The 10,035-nt window shown below is 44.2% G+C and overlaps 1 protein-coding gene across 1 annotated transcript; it reads right to left on the bottom strand.

Moving 5' to 3' along the window:
* Positions 1-1,911: 1,911 nt before the first annotated feature.
* LOC132907887 (uncharacterized) lies at positions 1,912-5,731 on the bottom strand. The gene is made up of 7 exons (XM_060961346.1): positions 5,546-5,731; positions 5,308-5,411; positions 5,102-5,194; positions 4,896-5,030; positions 3,396-3,510; positions 2,808-3,036; positions 1,912-2,113 (listed from the first exon to the last, which is right to left on the bottom strand). Exons 1-7 carry the CDS (start codon positions 5,657-5,659, stop codon positions 1,956-1,958), a joined length of 948 nt encoding a protein of 315 aa, XP_060817329.1. The 5' UTR covers positions 5,660-5,731; the 3' UTR covers positions 1,912-1,955.
* Positions 5,732-10,035: the final 4,304 nt, after the last annotated feature.

Here is a 10,035-nt window from a genome sequence, read left to right on the forward strand (position 1 = left end):
AAATTTGCCCGGTAGAGGGGACGGTGCTTCCGTACAACGAGAACAAAAAGCCAGAACCAGCCTTCTATTTACAAAATCGTTGCAGCGAGTGGAAGCGATCGGTGGCTCGGTCGACGAGAGAAGTTCCACACGTTCGGACTCCTTTCCATCGAATTTCTATCGAATTTCTATCGAATTTCTATCGAGCACGGGACGTCCGTCCGTACGGAATACGTGACACGTATCGAACATCGTTGCCGTCGATGTACCGCGAGACATCGATCCGGTGTAAACACACTAACTGTCGCTATAGAATCCCCATTGTATTCTTTTCCTCTGGCATCTTCAACATTTTTACACGACTATTGAACACTCCTGCCCATTATTTCACGCTTCTTCGTTCGCTGTGTCTTCGCGAGACGTATTTCTCTTTTATTTTATTATCCTCCGTCTTTCTTGCGATAAAAGAGCAGTGATCGTCCCAAGGTATCGCACGAACGTCGCAGGGGAAAAAGAGGTGTGCGACAGCTATATTTTTCTTAATTTCCATGTTTGTTTTTACTTTTTTCTTTCGTAACTGAAGAGCAATACTTGTCGGTACGCGATAGCTTGATTTTCATTCGATGTTCGTACTTGTTTCTTTCAGGTTTGTAGATTACGAAAGGGTATCACCGCTAGGACGAGCGATACTTCGATATGACACGACGAACAATATTTTTTAAATCGGCAGGGTGGAAAAAGAAAAAGACGAAACGTAAGAAGGATTTTGGACGAAGGAATTGATGGAATTTCGAAATCGCTACTCTGTGGAACTTATCCCGTTTTTCTCCCGCAGTCCTCGTATTTGTCGCTGACTTTAGAAACGAAACGTCAGCCCAAGTAGAACGCGGTAATCATGGTATTTGGATTTCTCGTGTAAATTCTACGTCTCGAATCCTATTAACTAGTTCGCGAAGCAGGACTAGTTACTCGGGGAATTAAGTGATCCGCGGTAGACAGACGCGCAACGCCGACGGAATTTCCGTAACAGTGCGATTATAACAGTTTCCAGCGTTGCTCACCGGTGAAACAGTCAAGCACATATTAATTCGCCGGTACATGCTGGAACTTTGACTTCGCGATGGCAATCAGAGGCTGAGATTGGCAACACGGTTTCCCTCTCTCGTTTCGGTTCAATTCGAAGGGATAACGAGTTCCCTACGGGTCTCTATGGCGAACGTTGCTCGCGAAGAAGCTCCTCGAATCGATGGTGCGTGAAACGTCAAATAATTTCCAAACCTAAATTAGACACTCGTGCCGTTGTTGTTATCGGGGTAGGACCATTGTTTCTCGAAACGCTGACTACCGATGGGATACGTTGATACACGTCGTTCAGTGGACGCGTGGTCCATTAACCCTTTGCACTCCTATGTCGAGTGTGACATCGTTTTTTATCTCAGGAGCTCTTTCCTCGCTCCGTGTTCGTTCGCGTCCACCTTTTTTTTGCGAAACGCCAAAGAAAACCAGAATTGTATCCTGGAAATTGTTTCGAGATATATCACACGCTTAAAAATTACGAAATACAACGATAGCGTGATAAAACTGGTATTTAAGCGAATTTCTTTCTTCCTTTATTTAGTTAAATTGTCTTATCTCTTAGTTAAAGTAAATTTCGAATAAAACACTTGAAAGGGGCTGGTAACGAAATTGAAATAAAATTCAGAGTGCAAAGGGTTAAGGCCATACGGTGGCTCACGAAAATGTTCGAATACTTAGCACGGAATAGTTTTACGTGCTATGGCTCACGATCGCATTGGAAGGAAGCAAACGGTACTCGAATTGAAGAGTACACGTTACACACGTACGAGAGAATTGTAAATTTCCAACGTTTTCTATATTCGTTATAAGGGACAATGTACGGTGACAAGTGACGTTATGATAGGGGACGAAAGTTACGCGCTATTGTTCCACGATTGCGATCGGCGTTAATTCAGAGTTCATCTCCTTCTCTTGGGACGGGCTAAAAATTTTAGCCGCCTAGAGCACTTGGCTTTTAAGGCCATCGGCGAGACCGTGAAAGCGTCTTCTCGAAGATCCGTCTCCATCCCTGCCGGCCGTTCAACCGGCTTCGCCAGGATTATCGTCCTCGGGGTAGCTGCAAAATTAAACACCATGCATCCTGTCGCCTCTAACGCTCGCACTTAAGGCGAACAAATGGCACGGAAGAGAATTAATTCAACAGTGACGGCGGAACGCTGGCAGTGGAGAAAAGGCCGTTTAGTTTGACGCACCGGCTAATTGGTTAACGCAAAGAATTAGGTCCGCAAACTTATCTCGCGGAAACATGGTCGCCTGCTAATGAGGAAATTTCGAAGGAAATTTACATTTGCCAGGCAAACGGTCGTGGCTCGTGCCTCGTCGAAGGGAAGCAATCTCTCTTTATTCGAAAGCGGACGACTTGGCTGGCGAAACATCGCGTATTCGTTCGGCCGTTTAATCGTGGAAAACATCGTTTTAATTACTCTGCGCCGTTTCACGGTTCGCGAAACCGCGCTGACTCGAAATACGAGAGAGAAATTAAACCGATTCTCGGACCAGGATCGGTTAAATTTCTCGCAAACTTGTAGACCTTCAGCGTGCGTTTCGATTCGCCGCGCTCCTCCGCTTATACGTACAACGGAATTTTCAACTTGCCCATTTTCCGCGCTAACTTCCTTAAGTAAGCACGCGAACGATTTCTGACGCTGGAAAATCCCTTGGTAGAACCAACGACGAGTCCGCTGAGTGGTAAGTTCGGCGAAAGAAAAATCCGAGGGAAGAAAGGAAAGCCGAGCTATTCTAGCGCGTACCTACGGCCCTCAACGCGCCCGGGGAAACCTTGCCGAGGATCCGTGGCGGTATAATCTCCGGCACTGTCTTCGGGTATGCAATCTTCTGGAGACGTTTGGTGATCCTGTAGGTGAGAGCGCTTCTTGGCACTTCGGACGGGTCCTTGGGCGGCGGTATCTCTCTCACTGGCGGCGTCGATAATTCTTCGATCCTCCGCATGTTGACCGGCCTCCATTTTTTCTTTTTACCCTGCAATTCACCGTTACTCTGTGTATCGATCTCTGTCGTCGAAACGAACCTTTGTTACCGCGTCTCTTTCTACTTGGTTTCTACTCGGTTTCTACTGTATGACGAGCGCAACGACGAACGCTCGTTTTTCTCCCCGTCCCTTTCGTGTCCCCGTTACGTTTCATCGACGTTTTCACCGGCAACACCGGTGGAATCTGTCGTTTATCAAACGACAAGGCACGCCGCGTCGAAGGATCTGCGTACGTCGATCGACCATCATTTTCGTTTCCGTCTCGTTCCACCGGTATATAACTTGGAAAACTTCGTCTCTCGACTCGGCGATTTCCTTTTAAATTACGCTAACTCGCTAACTCTCTTACAGGCAATCTAGGCCTGGGCGGAACTTTAGGAGTGGCCAGTATCTCCAACAGCTCCATGTGCTGATCCCATTCTTCCGGCTTGATCACTCGGCGCAATTTCGCCATTATTTTTTGCCTGCGATCCGGTAAATTGAGACCAGGTAAAAAGTGAAATTGAAAACCAGAATGAAATTTAGGCTATTGCCGGGAACGAGCAACGAGGAACAGGTTCCTCTCTGTTGCGCAATTATCGCATCGTGCGGATAGTTTTCGCTCGGTATCGGGAATAACGGGAAAATGAAAGAGCAGGGTGTGAAGGAGTCGAGAGGAGGAGGAGGAGGAAGCAACATGCGCTTCTACTTGTTTGGTGAATTTCGGTACACCCTTGGGCACTATTAATAATTACATCTAGGGTACTCGTGTCTGCTAACTGTTCACGAGTTGCGCGCCAAGTTTAATGGTAACGTTAGGTATCCCAGGAAAGTCGACATGGAAAGTGGAAAGCCAATATCTGGTTTCTCGTTAAACCTCGTGCGATGTCCAGGCAAAAAAAAAAAAGAAAAAAGAAAATAAAAGAAGGAAAGATAAATTCTCGTGGCACGTCGATGATTTCCCATCGTTCCAACAGCGATACCGAATCGTTCGCCAACTTTTTCCGTTTCCCGCAACCTCCAATTTACCGCTTTAATCCCAAGAAGGGAAAAGTTGATCAAAGAGTAGACCGCCTCGAAAGTAGATAATTGCATTCGTGAACTTGCTACGTTACGCGAGACGCGAATTACGGTGGAGTACGGCGTTAGCGGACAAACGAGGATCCTGTCTTCGTTGGCCGCTAGAAGGGAAACGACCTTGCTCGATATCCAAATCCGACTTTACGAGATCGCATTTGCGAGAGTGAAACGTTCGAAGGACAATCCGATTACGCGTCATTCCCCGTGACGCTTGCAGTCGACGTTCTCTCGATGTCATCTGCAAGGCCATGTCATTCTTTCGTTTCGCGACGAACAGTCGTGCAGCTGCTTCCTCCTCCTGATGCAAAATACGTATATTTGATCGAAGCGATATCGTAGCGAGATCGTAAAACCGATCGATGATTCAAATTCGCAATTTTTCGCGACAGTTAGAAATGATCTACAATAGGATACACCGAAGATCGTGAGATCGCTGGAACCTCGTTTCGAAAAAGTATTCCAACGCTTGTTACAGGATATTGTGACCAACACATTATGCGCGTATTACGAAACTTTTCGAAATTTCGATAGCGCTGTAACGGAGCACGACTGCTCGGGTAAAATTCACGACTGTATCGGAAAAACTCGAAATTAATTCGCAAACGTATACGGAAGATATTCGTTGTCTCGTTGCAGTGTTAATGAAATTTCAAAAAGTTTCGTACAATACGCGTAATACATTCTGCAAAATATTCCGTGGCAGATACGTGTCTGAATAGTCTCGCGAGCCACTGTACATCACTTTCAAGTAGGCAGTCAACGTTTAGATAAATGTGCCTGTCTAACTCACTTCTTCTTCATCTCGCGCTGCTGTCTGGCGTTGCAGAAGAATCGATATTTCCGGTAGCGCGATTTCTGAACCTTCCATAGCGTCTCGGCTATGTTGCCGCTGCTAGTGGGAAATCTCATGTTCGCCAACAGCAATCTGATCGGGGAACGAGCAATTCGTTAATTCTCTTCGAGGTTCCGGCCTGTCTCGCGGAAAGAAGAGATCACCTCTTTGTAGGCAACGCCAAGTCGTGGATGCGTTTCGTGGGTTTAGCCGCGAGCGTTTTCGGATGGATTCGCGGATACGGTGGTGGTGCTTTTCTATGGATAGACGAGAAACCAGTTTGCAACTACGTCGCTGCTAGCTCTGAAAGAGCCGAGCGGACCGTATCGATCCTCGTGGATACGTATCGCGTGAACGCATAATTACTCACGTTGGATCGTATTTTTTGATAACGTGTTTCGGCCGCGCCATCGCTTTGATTCTTTTCGACGCTCGTCCTTTCAACGCCGTTCGCCGAATGCCGTAAGGATTCGCCTGATAAAAATACGACGTTACCCGATCGTAGGAAAAAGCCAGCAGATATATACTCACCGGAGTATGCGAGTTCTTTGTTTGAGTTCTTCTCGACATTGATCGGCCGGATGGAGAAAATGCAGAGCGATACTCACCAAAATATGCGCGTTCCTTGTTTGCGTTCTTCTCCAATTAGGTCGTGCCAATAGAGAAATGTGTTGTTTGTGGGACAAATGGTCCATGGCGTATCTGATCCTGTCGGTCAGCATGTTTGCGATCTTCCAACTACGTTCCCTGGTTCACTATCAATTTCCTTAGTCAGGAACACGCGGTTGGCCTCGATTACGATTTTCTTTCCCACTGCCTCTTTCGAATCCTTGCACCCCGACCTTTATTTATTTAACGCTTGACTCTCAGCGGCGCGTTGCAGGTTGTTTAATTAAATTCAGGTTTAATTAATCCAACGATCCGTGCGATGTATGGATTTGAAAACGAAGGAGACGAAGGAAAGAGGAAACTCGAGGAATTGGGCCACTGATGTAATTTACCAGCGCGAAACTTTCTTCCCTGTCTAACCCTTAATTTGGACGCGACATGTCCGTCCGTGAATCGCCTTCGAAACGCAAGAACGTCATGCGACCAGGACAAATGAAAAATAGCACGTAATTCGGCCGCGTTTCAACGAATACCTCGAAATTCTCGATTAGTCGCAAACCCTGTGAATTTGTAGCCTTTCGTTCCATCCTTGCGTTTGTACAATTTTACAATTTTAAGCTGCAACTCGAGAAGTTTGTTAACGATAGGAAAATAGAGTCGCGTCGAAGATCCAAAGGAAGAAAATTCAATTATAATAAACCGTATCTCGAATTGCGTTTAAAGGTTGGCGAAGCGAGGGTACCATAGAGTTTTCATTGTGCGAGAGAATCGGAAAAAGATAAGAGACAACGCGTATCGAGCGACACGCCTTAATGGACATTGACATTAACGGTGGCTCCTTTACGGGCCCCGTACTTTGTCCTTGTTCGAATTTCGACGAATATTCGGTAACGAGGACGTTGTTTCGGCCGATGTGCTGGCAACAGTTGGCGAATAGTTGGGCTCGAAGTGGAAAAACGCGGCCGCGGTTCCCCGGTGAAAGGAAATACCGTTTCCACGGGAGAATTACCTCGGCGTCGGACTATTCCCAGCAATCCACGAAAATATGGAACACTGGCCGTGTCAGGAAGCATAGGGGATTTTCAATTAATAACACCGACACACGGAATAAATACGGTAGGTATTCCCCCGACGCGAACGTGTCCCCTATTATTCGACATAGAGCCGGCCGCCGCTTCGTTCGCAGTTTGTATTTCGCATCATCGATCATTTTCCTAAAAAGAATTCATGGAAAGGAAGAAACGCGTGCCGGTTCGATAATTGGTCGCCATCGATTCGCCGTTACTTTGTTCGATCAATGCGAATATCCTTCTTGGGGGAATGTGTCGCGTACCGGCGAACACAGGCAAAGGAAAAAGAAGAAACGGATATAACAGGAAGAAACAGGGAGATGCTACCGTAGAAAACTTTGATCGTTTGGCGAAGATCGAAGTACATGCTAGTTCGGCACAATCGCGAAATCAAATTTTTCGATCGAGTAGATTACATCGGTGATTCCACCGCTTGAGAATCGGTATTTCGGGATACAAGAAATATGAAAGAACAGCGATAGAATGTAATTTCGTGCTCGATTCGGACTCGCAGCATTACGTACAAAAGCTCTCTCGATGAAGATCTCTTAAGGGACATCCGGTCGGTTTTATTCGTTTTCATCCGTCCACGAACATGGGCCACTCACGGAACCGCTCCCCTCTTTTTCTCCTTTTTCCTCATTCTCTCTCTTCTTCTCCATCCCTAGGTACAACCAGTTTCCTCTTCCTCTTCCTCTTTCGCGTTTCACTTATCCTTCCCACCATTTCCCTCCTTCTCCTTCCGTTCTCTAACCCTCTCTAGCCACGTTCCCTTACTCTGTCAACCCCGCATGGGAAATCTCAAATACGAGTCTGTTTACCTGGCACTTGGAATCCCGGTGGATATCGATGATAAGATTTTACTCCGACTTTACCCTTCCCCAGCCTTCATCAGCCGCTTCTTCACCCCTCCGGACCATCGCTATCGCGGGTAACTATCCTTGCGGGTTTAACGGGGACACGATACACGACGATACCGTGGGAAATATATCATATTCGGCAGTGAGTTATGCTCACCGCGACCGTGTCGGAATTTCAGCAGCAAAAACCTCGCTGGTATTGTGACTCGGCGAAAAGCCAGAAGCAGGGCTGCGAGCGGAGGCGTTAATAAAAATTTCTCCTTTCTTTCCTCCGCATCAGCATCGCTATATTTCTTTGTCCTTTCATCCGATTCGTCCTTTTTACTCCTTTCCCTTCCGCTCTCGAAATTTGTTTTATTCTCTTATTCGAACGAGTACCCCAATTCTTTCGAGTTTCTCGTTTCTTCGGTTGCTTAAGATCTTATACGCGTGGAACAGCGTCGCGATGATTTATTAAAACATCGAATTTATCGAGGAAATCGAAGACGACAGAGACGTATACATGGTCGATTAATACGACTATCTTAAAATTCCTGTTACGTTCTCCTCGAAACTGATCTTCCGAAAATATCGAACGCCACGAAATCCTGACAACAACGCGTCCAATTTTGAAGAAATATTTTGCATTGTGTATTCTACAGCGTATAGTATAAGATAGGATATTTTTTGGATATCTTGATTATCCTTTACTGGAAACGTGAAAGATGAATTAGCAACAAAAAAGAAAAAAAAAAAATATTGAAAGCGCATATTTGAAATTCATCTTTATAGTTAAAAGTATAAAAGCTATCAGTTAGAAGGTAGAGTTCAGTAAATTAATTAAAGAAAATTCAAGAAAGAACTGCAGACGAAACGTTTCTCGATAGGTTGAATAATTATTTAAATAGATATTTATTTACATAATACCCAATACCGGCGATCTATCGATCGATCTTCAAGATTCCCATGTTTGTCAAATACTCACGCGATCACCCTCTTCTTATGTCCAACTGGAAGAACATAAAAAGAACGACAGAAGAAAGAACGTGGATAGAATGGTCGGATAGAAGCCGTTTTAACGGATCATCGTTGATTTAATTTCGTTCGCGATACGACTAATTTTCCACGCTTCGACGCGAGACGACCGAAGAATGTTGGAAAAGCGAGATGCTTGAACCTGTATCAAAACAGTTTGCACACACGGATATGCGATAGCGTGTGGCCGGATAAGCCGATGTTTCTAATTAAATTTTAATTGCGGATCACAGGACAGGGCGTTATTGGCTCCGGTTAAAGGAAGTCTCGTTATTAGCGTCCACTCTTCCGGAAATCATTGTTTCTCGCGTGTATACCTGCAAGTAGCTGTAACCCATTCCTGTACCGTAGTTCATTTCACGGGGAGATTGGTTGTAACTATTCTGGGAAAGGGAAGGTGTCTTTTGTCAATCGTTAAATCTAATACGATCTCCTGTGTAAGCCGAGATATTTTAATTTTTGTCGGGTGTATAGTACATCCGCACTTTGAGCTATTATACATACACACACACATATATATATATGTAACGAAGTAGATGAAAACCTCGTTCAAAAGGATGAGAACGCTTTTCATCTTGTTCAACATGATCTTTTTTATTATCTTCTAGCATATGTCATTTTGGAATACAAATTATCGCCATTAATTTTTTGATAAATTACGTTACAAATGTATATATTTAATAAAGTGTACAAGTAACAAGATTATTCAGCGTTTCGTCGAATGTTTATAGGACGCGTTAAATTGTCAAATTTAAAAAAGATGTTGGGAAGAAATTTATGTGAAATTCTATTCAATAAAAGAGATATCATACGTATAATATTCATGATGTTAGAAATTGTAGATGCAGTGATAAAAATACGACGAGATTATTATTCATCTTGTTCAACATGACCTTTTTTATTATCTTCTAGCATATGTCATTTTGGAATACAAATTATCGCTATTAATTTTTTGATAAATTCCGTTACAAATGTATTTAATAAAGTGTACAAATAACAAGATTATTCAGCGTTTCGTCGAATGTTTATAGGACGCGTTAAATTGTCAAATTTGAAAAAGATATCGGGAAGAAATTTATGCGAAATTCTATTCGATACAAGAAATATCATACGTATAATATTCAAGATGTTAGAAATTGTAAATGCAGTGATAAACATACGACGAGAGTATGAACAGAGATATAACAATTATTATTTCATATGCAAAAGTAAATTCAAAGTCTTGGCGCTGAATTGCAATTAGATAAGGAGATTGCGTTATTATTGGCCGGTTGGCGATATTTCGAGATCGTCGAGCTAATCCAATTCTGGGTCGAGAATAGGTTGTAGGGCTACGGAGAAGGTTTGCGCATCTGTAACGTAAACGCAACCTGAAAGGTGCACAAGTACTCCGGTGCGGGGCGGCGTGAAGTGTTATCACGTCAGACCACTGTGCGCTTATCTCCTTCTATTGAGATTGGTAGATGTACCGTTTCAATTGTCTGTAAATGTATATTGGTCCGATACTCTTAAGCTTTCAGCAGCTTACAATTAGAAGCAACGAGG

This window comes from Bombus pascuorum, chromosome 6, assembly GCF_905332965.1.
Source record: "Bombus pascuorum chromosome 6, iyBomPasc1.1, whole genome shotgun sequence".
Lineage (NCBI taxonomy): Eukaryota > Metazoa > Arthropoda > Insecta > Hymenoptera > Apidae > Bombus > Bombus pascuorum.

Excerpts from the sequence above, each read along its gene's own strand:
- LOC132907887 (XM_060961346.1), bottom strand. The coding sequence starts at position 5,659 with ATGCTGACCGACAGGATCAGATACGCCATGGACCATTTGTCCCACAAA. Across the intron at positions 5,195-5,307 it reads ATCAAAAAATACGATCCAAC|AAAAGCACCACCACCGTATC; the intron begins GTGAGTAATTAT and ends GTCTATCCATAG. Across the intron at positions 3,037-3,395 it reads CGCCCAGGCCTAGATTGCCT|GGTAAAAAGAAAAAATGGAG; the intron begins GTAAGAGAGTTA and ends GGTGAATTGCAG.